The following is a 24,842-nucleotide window of genomic DNA, read 5'->3' as shown; positions in this document are numbered from 1 at the left end:
GGCTTAGATGCGGGCATTTCTAAGACCTCGCTAAATCGTAATCGTCAGAAAAACAGCAAGAGCGCTACAAGGCCTCACATTCAGGCTGCACTTGCCCTGCACTCGCCCGCAACCAAGAGCATCCAGGGGCAAAGCCGAGCCGCCGGCGCACGAGCCGTCCGGGCTCCGCGCCTCCCGCGGAGCACAAGAGACTCGCTCGCCCGCGCCTCCCGGGTGCTAGCGAGGCCTAGGAAGCCGGCCCCGGGAGAGGAGAAGAAGGGCGGAGCGGGGCACCCCGGCCAGACTCGACGCCGGAGCCCCGGAGGGTGCGCGCGACCGCGGCGGCGGCGGAAGCGGGCGGGGCGGGCCGGGGGCGGGGCGGAGGCGGGGCGGGGCGGCGGGCGGCCCTGCGGGCGCAGCGCGCGTTTCCGGCGTGCGCGGCGGAGCGCTCGGGCGGGGGCACCGCCGGCTTCGAATCGCGCACAATGAGACAGCGCTGAGCGCCGGAAGTGGGGCCGAAGGAAAACACGGAGAGGGAGCCCGGCCGGGACAGGAAGAGGCGGGGGACCGCGGCGGAGGTGGTGAGTGCTCCGGGGCGCCTTCTCCCCGCGTCCCTCCCAGACTCGCCTCCGGGGTGGGTCTCCGGTGGGTTCCCTCGTCTCCGGAGTAGAGGGCGGGCCCGGCCCGGGAGAAACGTTGGCTCCTTCCCCCGCCGGCCTCCTCGCCCCAGTTGCGAGGACCGGGGAGCCCCCAGGCCGGCGGGGACTGAGCTCCCGGGTTCGAGTCCGCATCTTCACTTTGTGTCAGACCCTGCCGGCGCCGGAGAAGAAGGGACTTGGGTGGAGGCACTCGACCCCGGCCCCCTGGCCGGCCGGGGGGACCCCGGAACCCCATCGAGGAGGCAGGTCACTTCCTGCTTCCTGGTCCCCGAGGTGGCTTCGTGGCCAGGAGTGCGGGGACGCCTCCTCTTTCTCTGCCTCCGGCCTCGAAGGGTGGAAACTGAGGCAGATCGGGGGTGGGGCGATCAGACGGGGGGGGGTTGAAGAGGGAGAAATGCTGTTCTTGACAAAACCAAACTTGTTTGGGGTTAGAGAATGAGGACTGGGGAGGTGAGCTGGACTTGTCTCTTGGTGGGAAACCCAGTCCCTTTCGCTAGAGGGGACTCTTGGTGGGGAGCGAGCCCCTCTTTAGCCCAGGCGACCGAAGCCTGTGGTTCTGAATAGTGGTAGTGAGGCGGAGCCGAAGCCCTTCCCTGGAGGTCGGAGAAGGGACCGAAAAGTGAAGCTGAGAGGAGATGAGCTACGTTCACACAAAGTTTTGGTTACTTTGTATAACACTTAAAAGTAATTGCCAACTTTTTTTTTTAAGACTGTTTCCGGAGCTTTCTAACAGCGTAGGCTTGGGATGAGGGTTTGGTTTTGTTTTGTGGAGGAGCGCTTTTGTTTTATAGGTAAAGCCAACCAACTTGGTGTGAGTAACATTTTTTTTTTATACTGCAGTTCTCAAGACTGTAGGGAGCTTCCCTTAGTCACAGATGTAATCGTCACGTTAAATAGTAAGTACTAATTTTCATGGAGACTATTATAGGACTCAAGCAAGCCTCCCAACGTTTGGTGTAATGTGCTGATTATTAGGATGTGATGGAAATTAGGAAAGGAAGAGTTTCTTACAGACTTTTGAGCACCTGTGCAATAAACGTGTGGTATTTCACATGCTTGGTATGATATCTTGTTATGGTTTGATAATTTCCCAAAATGCCTTCTTCCAGGTGCAGAGTAAGAAAACTGAAGTCAAAGACCATGGGAGATGCCGCAAAACCTTATTTTGTGAAACGCGCTAAAGACCGAGGAACTATAGATGATGAGGATTTCAGAAGGGCTCACCCCCAGCAAGATTATTTAATAATGGATGACTGTGTTAAAGGCCATAGCAGTAAAATGGAAAAAGGCCTTCCAAAAAAAAAATTAACACCAGGGAACTATGGGAATACCCCCAGAAAAGGACCATATGCTGTTTCCAGCAATCCCTATGCATTTAAAAACCCAATTTACAGTCAGCCCACTTGGATGAATGACAACCACAAAGATCAGAGTAAGAGATGGCTCTCTGATGAACTTGCTGGTAATTCAGACAGCTGGAGGGAATTCAAACCGGGACCTAGAATTCCTGTTCTAAACCGACCAAGAAAAGACTCCTTTCAAGAAAGCGAAGATGGATATAGGTGGCAGGATGGACGAGGCTGCAGAACTGTAAGACGACTGTTTCATAAAGACTTGACAAGCCTAGAAACCATGTCAGAAATGGAAGCAGGAAGCCCTGGTAATGTGTTCCAACTTGTCAAGTGACAAGCCCAAAGTCGCAGTATCTTTTCTTTGTCATCCAAATGAGGTTTTTATTTTCAGCAATGCAGTTCCAATTTTTCATAGTCTCTGCTTATTTAATGCGAATACTCTTAAGAACTGTAATCGTGGCATTTGGGCAGCTTCAACACGTTGCATGTATTGGTCTCTTTAAAAGTTTACTGTGCCGTGAGGCTCATTTTCCTTCGGTAAACATATTTCCCATTGGTGCTTTCTACAGAAGAGGGTGATGATATCCCCCTGGGGACTGTTTCATATTTTCTGAGTGGTGTATATGTATTTTCTAAATTATGTATTGTAATTTTGTATTTGAATAGTGAATGTGTCCATAATATAAATGACAGAATATAAAGCTAAAAAAAAAATCTTACTCGATGTAAATACACAATATAGACCACATAGATTTCCTGTCTCAGAGGATTATATGCCTTTTGGAGGGAGCATCGATCTCCAGAGGAGGATAGTCCAGGATTTTTTTTTTTCTTTGCTCAACAGTGAGCTGCACGGCAAACAGACTGGGACACTTTAAGTTTCGAAAGTCAGAAATACAGATAAGTTTTGCCTTTTAGTTTCCGTAGAACCAAAACCCATTTCTAAGGGCCAGGTGTGCTTGATAATAATTGCCCCAAAGTGATTATTTATACATTTTTCTCAAAGGTGGATAGTAGATTTTGTCCATGTAGCCATAATTTCTATAAACAAGAAAACTATCTAATGGACAATAATTACTGAAATGAAATAAACTCATAAATATGAAGGAAAAAGTAAAACAGTATTTAGTCTGAAAATGCAAATTATGCTTGGAAAAATGGGCTTTTAAATTTATTGGCTGGGAGCCTTTTTTTAGTGACCATATAGAATGGGTGACAAACTGGCCAGCACTTTAAAGTTGTTTGTTTGTTTGTTTGTTTGTTTTAAATTTAAATGCATCTAGGCAATATTGGCACTCTCCTAGGTGTCCAGAGGCCTTTTTCTTTCATGTTATCTCACAGTGGCCAGCTTACATTTCTGTATTTTACTGGTAAGGAGTTTGATTTTGTGACCTGGACATGTAGAATACTTAACAGAGAAAATGTCACTTATTTTTAGAGGGTCTTTTGATAGTATTAAATGAGAGAAAAGGTGCTGTTTTATATTTCTTAAGGTAGGAAAAGCAAGAGAAAATTCCTTGTATCAAAGAGTACAAACAGAATGAGGTGTTACAAAGGAATCAGTCAGGAGAGAAAATCTTGGCCTCATAAATCTTGAAGCTAGAAAGGATGCTAGAAAGAACTTGAAGGAAGTGTCTGATGCAGTGCTCTGTTGTGATATATCAAGGTAGAATCACAATTTTGCAAAGCAGGCAGCTGTGGCTTGGCAAGGTTAAATTTATCCAGACTGATTATGCTGGGTGGTAGATGAGGAAGTGAACCTGAAATTGAGTACTGTGCTGCTTTGGCCATTAACGGCCTCACTGGACCTTGAATTTGACAGAGGGAAACGGAACATGTATTGATAATTTCTTGACTTTTGATTTGTGTTTTTCTTTTTAAAAGTCTGTGTACATTTAAGTATTTTTGTATTACTGTGTCCAGGTAGGACATGGACATTTTAACTTAGTTACCAATAGTTTAAAAAAAAAAAAAAAAAAGTTGATCTTGAGTAGCATTATAGAAACAAAAGATTTATAGAACGAAAGTTTGCAACCAGACAAATACTAATAGGGACTGTTAACAGACTGAAAGCCTTATATATGTATTCTTGTTTAGTCTGAAAAGCAACCAAAAAAGTTGCTTTTAAGTGGTTTTGAACAGGAAGTACATACTTTTACTATCCTTTTAATTGAAGGCAATCCCCAAACCCCCATATTCTCTCCATATGAAAAAGAGGTATGTTCTTTCACATTTGCTAAATGAAGGACTGCTCAGCTTCTAGCCCTTGAAAATCTTCAGAAAGGAAATAATTTTAAGCTGTGGTATAAAATTGCTTACTGTAGAGAGAAATTCAATTTGAAGTATAAACTTTGCACTGCACTCAGGATCCTAAAAAGGATCTCGTTAAAGGGACTGAAATTTTCTTGAATCAGAATTATGTCTTAATAAGCAAGGGTCTCATTAAATGATGTGAGAAGATATAATGAAAATTATCTTAGAGTTGCTTTGTTTTTTAATACTTATTTTCTATCTTTCAGTTCTACGTTACCGCCCTGTACTTCATCCCTCACATATCCTAGATTGCCAATGTAATGTATTTGGGACAATGCCATTAGTGATCTTAGCTGGAAAATATCCACTCAAATACACATGTCCTTTGTGAATGGAATAATGGGCCATATGCAAATAAAATGTGGGAGACTTGGAATAGTGTATATAGAGAATTCATGTTACAAGACACATGAGATGAGCTAGGTTGCCTTCCTCGAATTATGGGAACTCTTTAGCAGTACCCAGCTTTATCCTTCCAAGATTCCTGTCAATGAGATTTTACTTGCTATTTTTACCATGTAGTCCTGTGAAACTCAGTTCAGAAGGTGATACTGTCTTGTCAGTTACGGTCTGTTCTAAATGTGAATGGATATGGATTTTAGTAAGTTCTTTCCAGTTCTTACATTGTTAGATAAAAGGCTGGATTTCAGAATTCCATCCATGCTTCAATCTTTACTTCAAATCCTGTTAACTTTGATTTAGTCATGTGTCCCTGAACCAAGTTATTTTCTTGGGCCAGCATTTTCCCCATCTGTACAATGGGGATAACATTAGCATCTATGACAGGATCACTGTAGGGATTAAACGAGGCAGTGCACATAAAGTGCTTGCATTGCATCTGTCGCATAAAAAAATACTCAGTAATGACAGCTGCTGTCATCATCATCTGAATTTCTGCAGCCATCCACTTCTCTGTATAAAAACAAGGAATGGGGTGCCTGGCTGGCTCAGTCTGTGGAGCGTGGGACTCTTGGTCTCAGGGTTGTGAGTTCGAGTCTCACGTTGGGTGTAGACATTCCTTGAAAATAAAATGTTTAAAAAAGCAATAAGGAATTAATTGTACTCTTTGGAGGGAAATCGAAGTCATTCTGGAAAATGACAGCAAATAGGTGAGAAGCCTTTGTGATCAAGAAGGGAGGAGTTAAAGAAATTGGGTTCCATAGCAATTACAGTTTTGTAAGCTAATGTGGACTTTTCTAATGGGTATTGCACATATTAGTGTAAATCTCTAATGAGCGTCAAAGTAAGAAACTTATTATGAACACTGAAATCACAGATGTAATTATTTAGTGTAGACCTTGTAATGATAGGCAAATTACATGTGAATAGACACACAGCTAAGTTAAAAGAAGTTCTTGTCTCAGAAGTTTATGCAGACCGGGGCACCTGGGTAGCTCAGTCAGTTAAGCGTCCTAAGTGTCCAACTCCTGGTTTTGGCTCAGGTCATGATCTCACGGTTTGTGGGTTTGAGCCCTGCCTCAGGCTCTGCACTGATGGTGTGGAGCCTGTTTGGGATTCTCCATCTCCCTCTCTCTCTGCCCCTCCCCTGCTCTTTCTTTCTCAAAAATAAAACTTTAAAAAAAAAAAAAAGTTCATGCAGACCAAGAGCACTGTCCTTAAAAGATTATGATAAATTAATTGGGAGTAGAGGAGTGGTAAGTATTAAAGTAGACTGATTTTTGTCTGCAAATGATACTTACCTTTTAGTATTTTATTTGGTCCATTTTGATTGCCTTTTTAAAGAAACTATTTGTCCTAATACTTCAATTTCTTTTAATTGCCACTTATACTATAGAAGCTATTCACAGAACTTCACTATATATTCACCTTCTGGTACTTTAAGCACAATGCTTGCTACTTTTTCTTTAGAGCTGTTCACAGTAGCTTTTTTTCAAATTAGAGATCCTGTACCTCCCTTTTCTGACTCAGAATTTTTTTCAGTCAACTGGTTCATTGTAAGTGCCATAGAAGAAATGAGTTCCACTGTAAACTTGACCTAGGAATTGGTTCATGCAGGGCTTTTCAGTACATTTCTATTTTGAAAGACTAATTTTTGATAAGCCACTTAAACATTATTCAAACCATTTGTCACCATTTTAATTGGGGAAATGAGTTTTATTTTGATCATATGTATTATTGGTAGCTTCATTTTCAGAGCTTGATAGAAGTTATCAAAGCTCTTGAAAACCATTGGTTATAGATCAATCCCACAGTCATCTTCAGTTTCCCAGATAGAAAAGTTGTAAGTTTAAAAGAAAAAAGTTTTGTTAGTTACAAAGCTTGTAGAACAGCAGAGTTTAAATGAATTAGTCTGTACATACTGAAAACTTTTTTTCCAACTACTGTTCGTTTTTCTTTGAAATGTGCTTAGTGTGCAGGCTGTTTAAAGAAGCTAAAATGAAAGTAAAGATAAGATGGGAACTAGTCCTCAGTAAATAAAATTTTGGCCTGGACTTCTTGTATGAATATGGGAGGAGGGCCCAATCACATGAAAGGTAAATTTACAAGTAGATGATGGATTTTCACTCCAGATAAGAATGTAGTTGATTTCTGACTTCTTTGGAGATACCCTGTTGTCCTTTGCTCTGTTGAGCTTGTTCACTTACAAAAAATGAAAGCACATATGGATAGTTTTCATTGGAATGGCAAGTATACTTATAGGCACACTAGAATATGATACATTAACATTGGATAGTTTTCATTGGAATGGCAAGTATACTTACAGGCACACTAGAATATGATACATTAACATTGTAAGTATGACATACTAGGTATATTAGAATTCCAAGTATGCTTGCCTTCAGAGGATAATTTTTACTATTGCTTGAGTATGGGAGCACACCAGGAAGAAATGAGAAAATCACATTGGTTGAAATGGATTCTTTTTCAGTGTTCCAAAGAGAGGATTTCTGAGGACTGATGTGTCCAGATGAGGTGGTTAATGAATATTCACGCATTTTATCCATGGAAGAGCTTTCCTTTTGCTGTGTTCAGATGTCATTCTGATAATCACATGATTTACGTCATAAATATGTACGGTCTGCTTTTTCATCAGAGCAGTATTATTCAATATTGCCAATAATATTTTCCCCCTAACTTAAGAAAACAAGAAGCAGAGATCCAGACCTCGGAAGCCACGGAGGTCTAGAAATGAGGAAAATGAGCAGGACGGAGACTTGGAAGGCCCGGTGATTGATGAGTCTGTGCTTTCAATGAAAGAGCTCCTGGGCTTACAGCAGGCAGAGGAGCGATTAAAGAGAGACTTCATTGACAGGCTCAAAAGGGTAATGTCTTTTATTTGTTACTTAAAATCATTGTCTTGGTTTAAACTGTGTTAGTAATTGGGAATATGTGCTTTGAGGAGTCAGGTATCCTACTGTAGTTATTAGTATTTAAGGACTACAGGTTAAAAAATAAAAGTGATAGTTTGATTTAATAGAGTTACTTCAAAAAAAAATGACTATTAAGATAGTAAAGAGTGACAATTATATATTAACAGCTTTGAAAGTGATGGGGAAATCATTTCTGGCTAATTTTTGTTTGCCTGTATTTTGGAAGATACATATATATGTCTCTATAAATCTCTTCGAATTACAGCGACCAAGAAACTACCCTACAGCTAAGTACACCTGCAAACTTTGTGATGTTTTAATTGAATCCATTGCATTTGCCCATAAGCATATCAAAGAGAAGAGGCACAAGAAAAACATTAAGGTAACTTTAATGTAACCCGAACAAATATGTTTTACTTTTCAGTTGTTTTTACTTGTCATCTTTTGACTTTCCTCTCTTTAAGACTGTGATATTAATAACATGACTATATTATTGAATTTATTTTAGCCAAAATACTTTACATTGGTCAGGTATGTTTTGCGGGACAGTCTTGTGAATTTCTTTAAGAACAGTATCAGGATGAATGAAGTCATTAATAGGACATAGGTATATGCCCTTATGCCAGTCATAATAAAGCAAATAATTTGTCATTGCTGCTTTTAATGTTCTTTCCCTGCATTTTTTCCTAATTCCTGTCTTCTGTTATCACTTTATATGCATAAAGAAGTATATATGTTTGATGAGATGAAGACTAACACAGCTAAGGTGAGAGGGAGAGCTAAGAAAAATAATTCCAGAGTATTCTACAGGGTGTTGTCTCAGTGAATGGTAGAAGGTAAAAACTGTGTGAGTCATTTTTAATCTCAATATTGATCTTAAAAGGAGAAGCAGGAGGAAGAGTTGCTCACTACGTTACCCCCGCCTACACCCTCCCAGATAAATGCAATTGGTATTGCCATTGACAAAGTGGTACAGGAGTTTGGCTTACACAATGAGAACTTGGAACAGAGACTAGAAATTAAACGTATCATGGAAAATGTGTTCCAACACAAGTTACCAGGTATTTTCTAGATTTGTTTTTCTATTTAGCTACCTAAAAGTACCTCATTCATTTTTTCCTACGAGTAGCGATTTTCATCTAACAGAACTTGATTTGCCGTGTCCTGAAGCTCTTAGTTTTTTGTGTGTTTTTGTTTCTCCTGGCTTTTCCCTAAGGTAACAAAGACATTTACGTGCATTGTTTTTAAACCTGTTTTCACTATGAATTTCATTTTACACAGGTACTTTAAATGCCCCATATTATTGGGGCACTGTGAATCCCTTGTGCATATATTTGTTTACTTTCCTGTCTCTTTAAATTGACATAGTATTTTGAGTTAAGAAGTACATTTGAGTAATTTCCAGGTTAGATGTACCAGAAAAGTTCTGTTTAACCACTTTTCAAAAGAATTGCAACATCTATAATGAGCTCTGAAAACTATTTTGTAATAGATCTTGTGTGCTGTTGGTTAATTTTCCAAGTTTTGCCCGTGGAGCCAGAGAAAACTATTTTGTAGAAAGCTCCACAAGTGATTCTGACCCACAGTGAGAGTTGGAATCACTATTCAGAATTTATCACCATATCACCCATAGAACTATTTGTTCTAGTGAAAAATCATTCATATAGTACATCATTCATGCTTCTGTATACTTTCATAAAAATAAAGGGCAGATATCTGTTCATTTCATCATTTCTGTGTCTCATCCTTTACATTGTAGACAAGTTCCTGAAAAGGCATATGTAATTTCAATAATTTTTGCCATAGATTTCCATTGTAAAACTGAATGTACTTTGTCACGGAAGACTGTTAAAACTCAAATCACTTGATTTAACAAACCTTAAAAATGCCACAAAAAAAAAAATCCCTTGATGAGAAGGAATAATTTTTTGGCACAATGGTAGTAAACAGTAAAACTTAGCAGGGAAAATGCTGTATGTAAATATAGGCAGGACACACACACACACACACACACACACACACACACACACCCCTTCGTCTGAAGAGTGAATTGCTTATTGCCTAGCATTTTAAGTTAATATCAGTGATATAATTATTTTCAAAAGTTTTCTGAAATAGAGTATATTATGTTAAGGGCTTTTTTGTTCATAATGAGTATTCCTACTGAAAAGTAACCTTATGTTGAAGGTCATTTTTATGGTTATTTTACTGAACATGATCTTTATAGTAAATTACACCTATGCATGTTTTCTAAAAGGTAAAATGTTTCCGTTAACTCTTTAATATACTATCAAGTTTATAGATCTGAGACAAAGTTAGGCAGCCCTTTTTGACTTTCACATTGTAAAAATCATTGCAAATAGTATTTTCTGCACAAAATGAAAAGTAATAATTTAGAAATTTTTTTAGACATGTTTTACACTTGACATGAAAAGCGTGGCTGTTAAGCTAAACCACAGACAGTATAGCCTTCCCTGTTACATAAAATAAAAATGAAGACAACAGCAGAGAGTCAACGATTCCTTTTAGTTTGTTTATGCCAGACTTGAATACTGTCTTTCTTTCATGTGTAGTTTTAATTGGTGATTCCATTCCTGAAATAGCAGTGTTTTGTTATGACTTTTGAGAAATTTCACTTTATTTATGACTTACTTAATTTTTTTTTCAGATTGTTCTCTGAGATTATATGGGTCATCCTGTAGCAGATTGGGTTTCAGAAGTTCAGATGTAAACATCGACATTCAATTTCCAGCCATTGTAAGTACAAAATGAAATGTTGGAATTTTCACGGAGTGGTATGGAAATTCTTTTTTTCAAATATGAGCTATGTATTGATATGTTTTAGATATTTGAAGATAGTGTAAATGTATTGGTGGCAGCTTTTTTTCCCTAAAATTTCAAGTTTTATGCTCTTCTGCCTACCTTAATGGGGCTTTTTAGATTCTGTTATCTTAAGAAGGTTAAATTATCTTGGTAAAGTCAACTTTTCTAACATCAGAGAATTTCAGATTTTAAATCGTGTGTATATGTAAACATTTTTGACCCAAAAGCTCAATTCGCTCCTGAGTTTCCTCTTCTATACATCTACTTTGTTAAAGAATTGTGCTTTTAAAGAACCACACCTAGCCTGGATTTCTGGTTTAATGTAATTTAAAAAGATGTTGATGATTCAGAATTTTGAACCTGGAAGGCACTTTCATAGATTATCTATTTATCTGTTGGTGGTTCCCCAGGCCAGGTTGCAGATGGCTTATGCCCATTTGCCTGGGTTGCTAGTTAATAAAGAAGGTTCCTGTGGAGGTTCCTCAAAAAATTAAAAATAGATATACCCTATGACCTGGCAATGGCACTGCTAAGAATTTACCCAAGAGATACAGGAGTGCTGATGCATAGGGGCACTTGTACCCCAATGTTTATAGCTGCATTTTCAACAACAGCCAAATTATGGAAAGAGCCTAAATGTCCATAAACTGACAAATGGATAAAGAAGATGTGGTTTATATATACAATGGAATACTACTTGGTAATGAGAAAGAGTGAAATCTGGCCATTTGTAGCAATGTGGATGGAACTAGAGGGTATTAAGCTAAGTGAAATAAGTCAGGCAGAGAAAGACAGATACCATATGTTTTCACTCATATGTGGATCCCCTCCCCAGGGGGGAGGGGAAGGAGGAAAAAAAAGATACAGAGAGGGAGGGAGGCAAACCATAAGAGACTCTGAAATACTGAGAATAAACTGAGGGTTGATGGGGGATTGGGGAGAGGGGAAAGTGGGTAATGGGCATTGAGGAGGGCACCTGTTGGGATGAGCACTGAGTGTTGTATGGAAACCAATTTGACAATAAATTATATTTAATTAAAAAAATAAATAAAAATAAAGGGAAACACCCTATATGTCTATTTTACAACCACTCCTTTCTTGCCATCCCTAACTGCTATAGCTACATAGTCAACTGGCCAATAGATTCTACTCTTCCTTTAACCTTAAATTCTGATGAGTAATTTACCAGTATAGTGGTTATTTTAGTCTCATCATTCATTTAGCAAATATTCACTGAGTCCATGTTGTATGCCAGGAACTATACTAGATTCCAGAGGACAAAACAGGTAGGATTTCTCCCTCATGGAACTCATAGCTGGTGGAGGAGATAAGTAATTACATCTATACGATTGATTGTAATGAGAGCTATGCAGGGGAACAAGGTTCTGTGACAGAAAAGAACAAGGGATGTGTAGATCCAGTAGTCATGAAGGTCCCCTTGGAAGTGATAACATTTAAGCTAGGCTCTAAATGATGAATAAGAGTGGAGAAGTGAAAGGGTAAGTGTTTGGGGCAGAGGAAGCAGCGTTTGCAAACACCCTAAATCAGTCTGAGTGTGACCTATTTAAGTTGCTGAAGGGATGATTGTATAGCCAAGGTGGAGGGACCAAGAGAAAGAAGCAGCATTAAGGTAGGATAGACTAGAGCCCAACATGCTGGATCTGTGGGCCGTGGGAAAGTTGCACTGTGACCTAAGGGCAATAAGAAGCCATTGAGAGTTTTAAGGAGAGGCATGACTAGGTCTGATTTATGACGTTAAGTGGTTTTGGTTCCTATGCGGAGCAAGGATTGGAGAGAGGCAGGGCTGAAGTAGTCTTCTAGAGGAGAGGTGATATTAACAGTTTCATGTCTTTGAGATTTGCTGTGAGGCCGATTACCTCAGGAATGAGTTAATCAGGAGTTAACTGTGTAACTGGTCTCTTGCCCTCATCTGGTGCTCATCTCTCATGCATCTGTTGTGTGCCCATAGCATGATTAATTTCTTTACTTGGGTAGCAGTGTGCTTTCTAATTTGGAAAGGTCTTTGGATAACTTCAGATGACTGTGTATTATCTCAGTGAAATAGAAGTATATATGGATTCGTGATGTATTCATTGATTTGTTTCCTAGATGTCTCAGCCAGATGTTCTCTTACTTGTTCAAGAATGTTTAAAGAACAGTGGTAAGGCCAAACTCTTCCCATATTTTGCTCTTAATTGTTTTATTTTCTCTGTAATTTAGATATATCTTATTTGTCAGATGTTGAAAATAGGAAGTCATGTGTCTTTTAATTATTTCTCTGGGTAATATCCAAACAGAAAACCAAAGCAAATGCCCATGAATTATTAGCTAGTTGGGAGTCCTGCTAATTGTTCTACAATGCAAAATAACTGTTTTCTAAGTAAAGTTTTTAGCTTGCTGATAATGTCACAATTTGTAAAGATTGAGTCCTAAACCCAGACTAAAAAGATGCAAAATACGTAAAATTTACTCTTGAGAGCAAAACTAAAGTGTGATCTGCTTTATTCTTTAACTTAATACTTTATAGACGATAAACAGATGCGACCCAACTCTGATTAATAACTCAGCAAACACTTGTTCCCGGTTAGGGTTACTAGTCATCCGGAGTAATGTCCAGCTTAGGACTTTGAGTTTTTAATGCTCTCCGTAGGCCTCATTAAACTGTCTCATCTCAATTAGTCTTTCCCATCCTTCTTGTTTTGGTTGACTGAAACATTTAAACATTTCTTCTTACTTCAGTCAAGATGTATTTTGAGCCCAGATATTTTAGTAGTTTTTGCAGCAATTTTGTTTTCCAGTGTCCTGTCCACATTTCGAATTACCTGATCCACATAACACTTACCTGTCCTGATCCAGTAATGTAGTCGTTTCTAATCAAACGTGAATTTTGCGAAATGAAGGTTTTAAGTTAATGTGATTACTTGATTATTGTACATAATACTGTTCTCCTTTTCAAGTCATCTCAGCTTTATTTCACAATCATCTTTCAAAAGGCTGAACAGATTAAGTCACAACTTGTACTTTATCTAGTTCTGCTTTTAAACAAAATTTAATTAACCTACTTAATATTTTTTTCTTCTTTCCTCAGAGTCTTTTGTTGATGTTGACGCAGACTTCCATGCTAGGGTACCAGTGGTGGTGTGCAGAGAAAAGCAAAGGTCTCCGTTTCTTTAAGCTGTTTATATATTAAATAGAAACTTGCCAGAAGCACATGTACTTTATTATCTTCATGTCCAGTTTCTAGAATAACAGGCTTCTTATGTCGTTAATTTCACAGGCTCACTATTAGCATTCTCTCTATACTTTTGGCATTTGATGCAGGAGGAAAAGGTGTTTTATTTTAAGAAGAATATAATTATTTGAAAGGAAGTATAGGGAGGAAGCATCTTGACCCATTTGGTTTCAGTATAAAACAACTTTATCAAATCATTACTTGATCGAGCCACCTTACATTGCCATCCTTTTCAGCAGCATTTTTAGCAGCGCTGAATAACAATTAGTGTGACTTCCCCCGTGTGTCTCTTCCTCCATCTGGAAGCATCATCACCACGTTAAATGGATGGTTTGTAGGCTGTAATGAGTCTTCATTAGGCAGATTCCTCCAACTCTTGGGAAAACACTCTTTTATTCTTACAAAGATGAATCCATACTCTCATTTGAAACATCTTACAGTATTTTCCTTATTTTCATTTCCCCTCAGAAATAGTTTTAGTATATGAAAATACATAGTTCTAGTTCTGAAAAATAAAATTCGCTCAGAGAGTAGCTGCCCTATCTTTTTCTTAATGCAATGGCCTAAATAACCCATAAAGATTTAGTAAGTTTTTAATTTTCATTTTGAAGATCTTTATTATCAGTGTAAATTAGTTGTCAGGGTTTGAAAGATACCTGATACCTGCATAACACTTTTTATCCTTCTCTTTTCCTCTCCCATCCCCACCCTTTACCCCACCAGTGGTCTTCTTTGTAAAGTGAGCGCAGGAAATGAAAATGCTTGTCTGACAACAAACCATTTAACTGCCCTTGGAAAACTTGAATCAAAGCTGGTTCCTTTGGTGATTGCGTTTAGGTACTGGGCAAAGGTAGGTTTGAGTTCTTTAAATGCACAAATACATACTATGTATGCATAAACAGTATGCTTTGATTTTTGCTTGGTTAATTTAATCTTAAATGTTTGGATGCATATTTATAGACATGAAGGGAATAGGCATCTGAGTATTGGAACAGAAATTTTAATGTCTACGGAAAGGAAAATTTAGTATTTCTATTTCACTATAACAGTATTGCTGAAAAGATCAAAATGATTTATAGTGCTTATTAAAAATCAGATTTATAGGTCAAATCCCAGAGGATATGGTCCAAGAATTTACATTCTAACTAGTTTCCCAAGGTGATTGTTAGGCACAGGAAAGTTTGAGGTAAACCTTCTCATACCATTTCCAATAATGTACCCAGAGACTCCAAAAATGGAAGCCACTCTCTCGTCGTGCTTACATTTCTATAATGTTTTAAATATGACATCTCAATATTTATTAAGCATTTAGTATTTCCTTAAAACATAAGGTCCCATCATGATTATAAAATTGAGATTCTGGGTAGGTGCTTTGTAGAGAAAAGCCAAAGCTTTACTAATTAAGATATGACAGTAACAGTAGGTAGTCCCTGTTGCCCCAGTCCGGGATAAACAGGGGACTGCTTTACCCTTAGCCGGGTGAGTTGATAATTACAATATGCCATCCTTTGAAAGCTGCTTCCTGCTTCATCCCTAAGTAGGCTATGCTCTTAAATTGTTTTTCCTGTTAGTGCTAATGAATTTGCCTACATTCTCTCCCCAATCATCTTTTTGACCAATGCGTGAATTTTCAAGGCAGTAGCTTCAGATGAGGGGACCACTAAACTGAGCAGAGCCAGTTGGCTTGTAGTTGGGATTGAACTGTCATTTTGATCACATTAATAAGTGGGTTTTTTTAAAAATATTTATTTATTTTGATAGAGAGAGAGAGAGAGAGAGAGCGCGCGTGTGCATGAGTGGGGGAGGGGCAGAGAGAATCCCAAGCAGACTCCACTCTGCCAGCACAGAGCCTGGGGCTCAAACTCACCAGCTGTGAGGTCATGACCCTGAGCTGAAGTCAAGAGTTGGCTGCTTAACTGACTGAGCCAACCAGGAACCCCATGATTTCATAAATAAGTGTTTTCACCAAGTGAGTGGATTTGCCGTGGGTGTCAAAAAATGAAATAACACGGGCACCTGGGTGTTTCAGTCGGTTGAGTGTCTGACTGTTGATCTTGGCTCAAGTCATGATCTCAGGGTTGGTTGGTGAGTTCAAGCCCCACATCTGGCTCTGCGCTGACAGTGTGGAGCCTGCTTGGGATTTTCTCTCTTTGCCGCTCCCCAACTTGTGCACACATGTGCACATGCTCTTTCTCTCAAAATAAATAAATTACAGTTTTTAAAAAAATGAAATAACAAATATTAGTTTAATTAACGAGATTAAAATTTGAAATTGAAGTTGCCACTCAACCACAGTAAGTGGTTGCTTCAAAAGTATGAGGAAGTTTTATTTTTTGTCATTGTGGTGTTCTGAGAAGTAAACCATCTGACACACAGGAATGAAGTTACACGTTTGTTTGGTTGGGGTTTTTTAATGTTTATTTATTTTTGAGAGACAGTGCAAGTGGAAGAGGGGCAGAGAGAAGGGGGCAGGATCTGAAGCAGGCCCTGTGCCGACAGCAGCGAGTCCAGTGTGGGGCTCGAACTCACGAACCACAGGATCAGAACCTGAGCCAAAGTCAGACACTCAAGCGACTGAGCCACCCACGTGTCCCGAAGTTAGAGGCGTTAGAAAAAATTGTGTAAATGATACGTTGATAGAAAAGAACGTTTACTCTTTTTTCTCTCATTTGTAGCTTTGCAGCATAGATCACCCTGAAGAAGGAGGTTTGCCACCATACGTGTTCGCCCTGATGGCCATTTTCTTTCTGCAACAGAGGAAAGAACCCCTTCTGCCTGTTTATCTAGGATCATGGGTATAACATTTTTTTGCTTATGTATCTGATAGTGATTTTATTACAGGGCCACAGTTGCTTACGCATAATTTCAAAACCTAAAAACCTAACCAGAATTGACATGAATTTATTTTTCCTCCTAGTCTGAACATTCATGCCTCTCACTGCTGAAATATTAATGTATTTGACTACAAGATGCTGGCCTATACTGTGCTAGGGGTAGCAGTAGTTCTCTAAACTGAGAACCCTCTTAATTTGTGAAACACACATGAGCCTAAGGGTTTTAAACAAGAGAATGTGAACCTGAATTAAATTTATCCTTTGGTACATACTTCCTCTGAGTATGACTAGATACTTGAATTTACAAATCACCTCCAGACAGACTGCATGAAGCATTTGGTTGCTGTAACTTTCTGTTTCTAGTCTCTCAGCCCTCTGCGTTCCCCATTCCCTGTGAAACAAAAGGAAAGAGTTGAGATTGCTGGCTGTACTGCAAGATGCAGAGCGTTGTCACCGCTTGAATAATATTTTCGTGTTTAGGATGATTCAGAATTCAGTGATGTGGCCGCTCTTTCCTGCATAGATTAAGGTTGAATTGGTTTATTCAAATAGGATTTAAGGAGAAACCGTCTCAAAGTCAAGATACCCTTCTCATCCTCTTGGAAACCTCACTTTTAAACCCTAAGTGTTTATCTTGAGAACATCTTATATGTACACTTACTGTATAAAAAGTCTCCCTTGGTGAAAAGCTTATTTGGGCACATTTGGTATTTTAACCACTTTTCTTCCTACTGTGCCCAGGATTCTCATCATTTAAGGAGAGTATGTTCTACGGCAGTAGCTCTTACCTATGGGTACATAGCAAAATTGTATGATTATAGGGAAAAGTTTTTTCTTTGTACTTAACAGATTGAGAATTAAGCAAGGACCTGCTGGGTCCTAGGAACAAAGACTAAAGCAGAATGAGCCCCTTGTAAATGGTCCCGGCAGAGGGATCGCAGTCGGCTCTGTGTCCCAGTGGCCTGAAGGGCCCTCTCTTTGTGCTTGTACTGAACTGAAAGGATGCACGGTCCCAGCGGGTGTCTGCTAGACTGCTCTCCTGGTGGAGCGAAGAGAGAACAGTCAACCCTTAGCCGATAAAGAACCTTTTCCATCATACCCAGAGGGGAGTCTGTCTCTGAAGTTTTCCTCTCATGTTAGTCCAATAGAGACAGGACGTTAGGATGGAACCAAACCAGTTAGACTCTTGAGAGCACATTGTATGGGTTCCCATACTCACTATTGTCTTGGTGAGATATGCCTTTCCTTGGGTCCTGGTCACCTCTGAGTAGTCCTTTGTCACTGCTGTGAGGATGCAGGAAAAAGGATGTTTCTATTCTGGTAAGGGGGTTCTCCTCAGGATTTACTTAAGACTACAGTAGTATCAATATACCCTTTTCTGTGGCCAGTATATTACATCCTAGGCAGTGATACTGGAAATTCTCTATGGTGACACTGAATTTGATTGTGATTATACCATTTGTTCATTTAAGATTTAATGAGAGAAACAGGTATGTGGTGGTCAAACATGGATTGAATTCTATGGATCAAATAAGGCACACTCTACTGCTTGAACCAAAATGATCTGCAGTTTTCAATGTTTTAAGCTAGTCAATTGCCAGTACCAGAGTCTTACCAATGCTAGAAGCTTCTGCTAGAGTCACAGAAATATAAAGCAAGTGAAGGTAAAGAAGCTAATTTCAGTCCCTTATTGGTGCCAGAAGTTTTACATCATTATTTTTGTAGAAAATCCATTGAAGATTTCTAAATTATGTGGATGAAAGTATCTAAACTGTTCATTCCTTCACAGTCTTTAAAACACTGTGTAGGTTTGTCATTGTATTTGGCCCTGAAGGGAATACACAGATGAATAAGACAAAATTCTCCATGAAGAAGTTTAGAATATCCTACCTCTGTGCCCTAATCTGTCTCCTCAGAAATTCTTCAGCCATTCTCTCCCAACCTATGCAGACCTCTTCCATGTTGGGGGCTGTCCTCGCTGACCTCTTAACTTCCATGTATTGTTAGTAGACCTTGATTTGACTAAAAGTTGAAATCATAGTGAATAATGACGGATGAATAGGTTTAACTTTGTCTGCTCATCATCTTTTGTCCACTACAATAATATCTTATTAGTCTCCTAGTAAATATTATTTGGGATTTGTCTTGTTTTGGGTTATATAGGCTTAGCCTTTAGCAAACAGTCCTTTACACATGAAGGATGCCAGGTAACGAATGTAATGGAAAGAAGAGTAGTTTAAAGTTTGATAGCACTACAATTCCTCCAGCTCTTGTTATTTATACATATCCCTGTGACCTCCAGCAATTTATTTTCTCTGAGCCTCGGAGTCCTTATCTGAAAAATTCTGAAATGAGACCATGAATGTAAAGCTCCTAAAACAAAGTAGGAGAACAAATGTAGTCCTTTTCTCCCTCAATGGAAAGTCAGGTTCTACTTATGAAACGGAGGCATGAACTCCTAAGCAAGTGATCCGTGTATAAGTAACAGCTATAAATTCTCAACAAAATGCCAAAAAAAAAAAAAAAAGCAACAACGCGAACGCTCTGGAGACTGAACAAGTGCAAGCCGACTTTGGAGAGAAGTCAGACCTTGGAGCAGGTGGCCAACACAGAGCGAGTGTCCATTTTTTCTGTGGCTTTACCCCTAAAGGCAGCTCTGCGAGAAAAACCAGTCCCCTTTCTGGCAAGAGGAATTAGGGCTACCAGATAAAGGGGAAGAACCCAGAAGGGAAAGATATTAGAAGTGGAACCCTTAACTCTGTGTATAAAATCAACTCGTCTCTAACTTCTGAACCGGTCCAGTCTGTTGGATTAATGAGCTTGGATGTCATCACTCTATACCCAGAAAAAAGGGGGAAAAAAAACAAAAAAAAACTAAACAAAGTGAAAATCAACAGCTCTTCTTAGATCCATCAGAGAATTGAGGTCACAGGGAAAACCATTGCCCCAAAAATTGGAGAGACAGGCAAATAGAGCAAATTATAACTTATCAGAGCAGGAGGCCAGGAACGGAGCCTATACCAGGGTAGGAAGGCTTAGACTATGGCTCTGGAGGCTCAGTGTGGACAAGCTTGAGCGTGAAAAATAACAGGGAGCCCCAGTCTTAGGGGACCCCCAATAATTTCACAGGTTTTACTTCCAGGAACCCCCACCAGCTTCTCAGGGTGAAGATCCAAGAAAAATCCCCTCGTGCTTTGGCCGAGTGAGAGAAAAAGTCGCAATTTTAAAGTATGCCCAGAGCATTCTGTTCTTCTAAACAAGCTTGCCTTCAAGGGAAACTTTTAACCAGGGCTTAACTGACCTGGAGGAAAGGAGAGTACCTAACTCCAGCCCCTTTCCTGACCTTTCCTGTCTTCTTACCTGGGGGAAGGCAGGGGGAGGGTCTCAGTCACTAAAAGACTGAGACCTGATCATAGGACTATATAGAATGCTTCCCCTCCCCCCAGACCTTACCACCACATCATTAGAGCTCCTGCATAAAATGGGATTATAACAGAAACACCTCATTTCAGAAGAAATCTGTTAGGAAACCCAAAGACAACAGGGGAGACAAAAACAAGGACACCAGATGAAGTTTTAGCCTCTTGACATCTACAGCTACAACAAACACATAGCCTAACTCCTAGCAAAATAAAACCTCACACTTGGGGTGCCTAGGTGTCTCAGTTGGTTAAGCCAACTGACTCTTGATTTGGGCTTAGGTTATGGGATTGAGCCCCAAGCTGGGCTCTGTGCTGAGAGCATGGAGCCCATCTGGGATTCTCTCCCTCTCAAAATAAATGAATAAACATTCCACACACAAAAAAAAAATAACTAAAAAAAAAAAAAACCTTCACACTAAAGGCCTGTCTCTGTCCCTTTTACCCAGTACACCTATCCAGCTTTCCACCAGAAAATTACAAGTCGTATTAAAAAGGCAAAAAAAAAAAAAAAAAACCCACCATAGTTTAAAGAGGCAGAGCAAGCATTGGAATTATCCAACTGGTAAATTAAAATAACTTAGATTAAAATGCTAAGGGATCGGACAGAAAAAATGGGTGACGTGCAAGAACAGGTGGGTAATAGAAGTGGAGAGATAGATGGGAGCCCTAAGAATCAAAAGGAAGTGCTACAAATAAAATATGTAACAGAAATAAAGAATGCCTTCAGTGGGTTCATCAGTAGCTTGGACACAGATGGGCAAAGAATCAGTGCACTTCATTCAGTAGAAGCTTCCCAAACTGAAAAGCAAAGATCAAAAAACAAAACCAGAGCAGACTATCAAAGAACTGCAGGACAATTACCAGGAGTTGTGATATATATATATATATATATTACGAGAGTATCAGAAGGAGAAGAGAAAGGAACAGAAGAAATAATTGGGGATAATGATGACTGAAATTTTCCAAAATTAATGGCACTTTTAAAAAAATGTTTTTAATATTTATTCTTGAGAGAGAGGGAGAGTGGAGAGAGGCAGAGAGAAAGGGAGACACAGAATCAGAAGCAGGCTCCGGACTCTGATCTGTCAGCACAGAGCCTGATGCGGGGCTCGAACCCACAAGCTGCGAGATAATGACCTGAGCCGAAATCAAGAGTCGGTCACTTAACCACCTAGGTGCCCCCTACACGCACCTGTTCAAAGGCTATGATCAGTCCCGTTTTACAATAAAGAAAGCTGTTCAACTTTGTTCCAAATCTCTTGGAACTTTTAAGCCCAAACTGTTTTCTTTAGCCATTTGCATCCCAACAACATCGATAGAAACAGTTTCTTAGATTGAGTATTCACTGCGTTCTGTGGCCTGTGTCAGTGATTTATGTCCATTATTTCACATCACAACTATCCCATAAAGAAAGTTCTACTGCGACCCGTTTTTACAAAAACCTGCGACGGGAAGAAAGCAAGCACTGACTGGAAGTCTCACAGTTCCAGGAGGGAGCTGAGGTCAGGGCCTGGGCAGTTTTACTCCAGAACCCATGGCTCTAGGCCTAAGCCATGTTACCTTCTCCCAGACTCTTCACTAAAAAATTATTTCACAAAGTCACCATTTCTTTTGCCAATTAAAACCTTGGTTTTTAGTTTAAAAAGTATTTTCAAATTAACAGATGTCTTGGAGGTATCCCAGAAACGATACCTTTTTCTTTTTTTTTAATTTAAAAAAATTTTTTAATGTTTACTTTTGAGAGAGAGGCACAGAGCGTGAGCGGGGGAGGGGCAGAGGGCGAGGGAGACACAAAATGCAGGCTCCAGGCTCTGAGCTGTCAGCACACAGCCTGACTCGGGGCTTGAACTCACGAACCGTGAGATCGTGACCTGAGCCAAAGTCAGACGCTCAACTGACTGAGCCAACCAGGTGCCCGCCCCCTCCCCCTGCCCCGCTTTTCTATTTTCAGTGAGCTAGAAGTGTGTTTCCATTTCTTCCAGGATTAATAATGCTCTGGTCGATATCGAATCCTTTCCACCTTATAATAATAGCATGTGTCTAATTTTTCCTAGATTGAAGGGTTCTCGTTGAACAAACTAGGAAATTTCAACCTTAAAGATGTTCAGGAAGACACCGTGGTTTGGGAGTATGCTGACAATGCTGCCGGAGATGCGGAAACAGCAGAACACGAGGCACCAAGAGAAGTGCCTGTTAAGAAGGGACAGGTCTGTTCTCTTTCTCAGTTTTAATTGTACAATTTCTATTTGATTTCATTGTTCATTGTGGACTCTGTGACTTAATCAGGCCTCCTTTCTGTCTTTACCTATCTTAACTCTTTCGTGGATGTTTCATTTTCTAGTCTGTCCGGTCCTTCAACTAGACAAATAAAGACAAAAGGTAAAATGCAGATCATCAGATACAGTTATTTCTGTAGTTTCTTCTGTGTGCCAGGTCCTGTGAGGGTTACTGAGAATTCAGAGATCAATCCCTGTCTATCCTCAAAGAGCTTATGTCTTAGATGGTATTAAGAGTTTTAAATATATGAAAAGTTCGTTGACCTCAAAGGTACTAAAATCACAGCGAGTAAGTATTTGGTATGATGTGTTTTCACGTCCTCATCCATACCATTAGAGGTTGGCAAGGAAATATATGCACAGGGAAGGAATTGCCATTTACATTTCAGGGGTGCCTGGGTGGCTCAGTCGGTTGGACGTCCGACTTCGGCTCGGGTCATGATCTCACGGTTTTTGGGTTCGAGCCCCTCATCGGGTTCTGTGCTGACAGCTCAGAGCCTGGAGCCTGCTTCGGATTCTGTGTCTCCTCCTCTCTCTGCCCCTCCCCTGCTCATGCTCAGCCTTTACCTCTCAATAATGAATAAACGTTGAAAAAAAAATTTTAATTTCAAACAAAAATCTGAGCATTGTAATTATTTTAGAAATGATAGGAATCTGCCCCAAATTGGTGGACAGTCCCTGACCTCATGCCTTTCTCCATAATCTTATGGGATGAAATGGCAGCAATACCCACAAAATACTTCTGAGACCAGGATTCGAACCCTAGCTACACACAAACAAGTCAGGTCACTCCTCTGGTCTGTGCCTAAAATGAGGAGATAGTGGTGAGTGGTAGACTCCCGTTGTGTTTTCTAGAATCCTTGAGCATTGGAGAGAGAAGGGAGGCTGTGCCACTCAACCTCTGCCACCACCAGAACACCCCCACTTTTTTTCTGTGTCCTGTTTGGGGTTCCCGGAGTGGATAAGAGTAGAGGCCGTGGAACCAGAATATGTGAATCCGTATCCCAGCTCTCGCACTTCCTAGCTGTGTGTCCTTGGGCAAGTGACTTAATCTTCCTGTGCCCCAGTTTCCTCACCTAAAACTGGAAATGATATTGGTACCCTCTCAGAGGGTCACTGACTCATGGAATGCTTAACTCAGTGCCAAGCATGTGGTAAGCACACAGTAAATGTTAGCTGCCATTCTTTTCTCTTTCCTTTTTTTTTGGGGGGGGGGGGAGAAAGTGTTCCCTACTTTAAAAGAATAAAAACAATAACGAAAAACAGCTTAAGTACCACTAATGTAGACCTATCAAAGGTCTCTTAAGTTCCGTGTGGTATCCTCAAGTCATTTTGGTGAGAGGCTTAAAAGCCCTTAGTGATGCTGAATAAGGCTTTTGGATAAAGCGGTGAAATTTCATGAGGCTTTCAATTTCTAGGGGTTTTCTTCGTGTCCTCAACCACAGTGTTTGGACATGGACAACTTCCATTTTCAGTCACTTCTGCTTTGTACATCTACCCGATGACCTGATCTTATTTGACAGAATGTTTGTGGTCAGGATTTAGTGGCTAATAAAATACCATACCACTTGTTTTGATCCTCAGTATAATAAAGTGGGATGGGAGACAAATTTGTATACCTCAGAAGGAAAAGCTGTTGCTGTGAGCGGAAGTAAATACTTGATCTTTACATCTTTGTGTCGTGTGGAGAGATTAATCCTGCTGCCACTTCAGAAATGGAGACCTAGATAGGGTCGAGATTGATTGTATGGTGTGATGAAAGAGACCTGTCCTGGGATTGAGACACTGCTCGTGCTGCCACTGACAAGCAGCGGGACCTTTGACAAGTCACGTCAACTCTGGGCTTCCATTTTCTCTCCTAACATCCGGGGACTGAACTAGATTACCTCTCAAGAGCACCTTATGGTTGTGACATCATGTTTCAGTGATAAGTGGATTCCTTGTACTTAAAAGCCTATATACCTAAGTGAAAAAATACAGAGAGCAACCGAATGTGCCAGATGCTTTCCCTTGTCTCTCATTTAATCCTCATAACTGTCCTGTGTTATAGGTGGTACCGTCCCTACTCTGCAGATAATGATAGCGACCATTTTTTGAACATGTGTGCCAGGCACTGTGCTAAGCTCTTTACAGACATTCTCTCACTCAGTCCTCCCAACAACCCTCTGAGGTGGGTACTGTAATCCCGATTGTTCAGATGAGGAAACTGAGGCTTAGACTGCCTATAGCTTGGCCAGGATCCTACACAGCCAGTATATGGCAGAGCTGGATTTCAAACTTAAAAGTCCCGTGGCAAAGGCAGTTTTAGCCATTGTGCTGTCGTGCCAGCTGAGAGTGAAGACGCTAAGTCAGGGAGCAGTTAAAAGAGAAGTGGCAGAGTCAATATTTGGACTCTTTTTTTCCCCCCTATTCTAGGTCCTGTGCACCTTCCAGTACATCCCATCACAGTATGTTCCAATTTGTCGAGAGCCTGTCAATGTAAAACTGACATCAATTTCTGAAACCAAGAGTTCTTTGACTCTGGTGCCCCTGGCTGGCTCATTCGTAAGAGTATGCGACTCTTGGTCTCAGGGTCATGAGTTCGAGCCCCATGGTGGGCGTAGAGATTACTTAAATAAAC

General features: G+C 40.2%; 1 protein-coding gene across 4 annotated transcripts in view; it reads left to right on the top strand.

Annotated features, from left to right (window-relative positions):
• Window positions 1–454: 454 nt before the first annotated feature.
• The window catches only part of TUT7 (terminal uridylyl transferase 7), a 61,225-nt gene continuing 36,837 nt past the window's right edge, over window positions 455–24,842 (top strand). For 2 of the 4 annotated variants that reach the window (XM_047103035.1, XM_047103040.1), the window contains exons 1-11: window positions 1,043–1,534; window positions 1,748–2,298; window positions 7,406–7,587; window positions 7,901–8,017; window positions 8,519–8,696; window positions 10,304–10,392; window positions 12,568–12,619; window positions 13,547–13,616; window positions 14,414–14,540; window positions 16,366–16,485; window positions 22,001–22,153. In XM_047103035.1, coding sequence (XP_046958991.1) covers window positions 1,779–2,298; window positions 7,406–7,587; window positions 7,901–8,017; window positions 8,519–8,696; window positions 10,304–10,392; window positions 12,568–12,619; window positions 13,547–13,616; window positions 14,414–14,540; window positions 16,366–16,485; window positions 22,001–22,153 — 1,608 coding nt within the window. In that variant the 5' untranslated portion in view covers window positions 1,043–1,534; window positions 1,748–1,778. Of the gene's footprint in view, window positions 561–1,042; window positions 1,535–1,747; window positions 2,299–7,405; window positions 7,588–7,900; window positions 8,018–8,518; window positions 8,697–10,303; window positions 10,393–12,567; window positions 12,620–13,546; window positions 13,617–14,413; window positions 14,541–16,365; window positions 16,486–22,000; window positions 22,154–24,842 lie in introns of those variants that run through there. The other 2 variants (XM_047103029.1, XM_047103023.1) reach the window with 2 other exon arrangements.

The sequence above is a fragment of the Lynx rufus genome, unplaced genomic scaffold (genome assembly GCF_022079265.1).
Source record: "Lynx rufus isolate CCGP_SWC_20201006 ecotype Redwood Valley unplaced genomic scaffold, mLynRuf1.p SCAF_10, whole genome shotgun sequence".
Lineage (NCBI taxonomy): Eukaryota > Metazoa > Chordata > Mammalia > Carnivora > Felidae > Lynx > Lynx rufus.
Note: the sequence above shows the minus strand (reverse complement) of the source record. Positions and strands in the feature narration are given on the sequence as shown.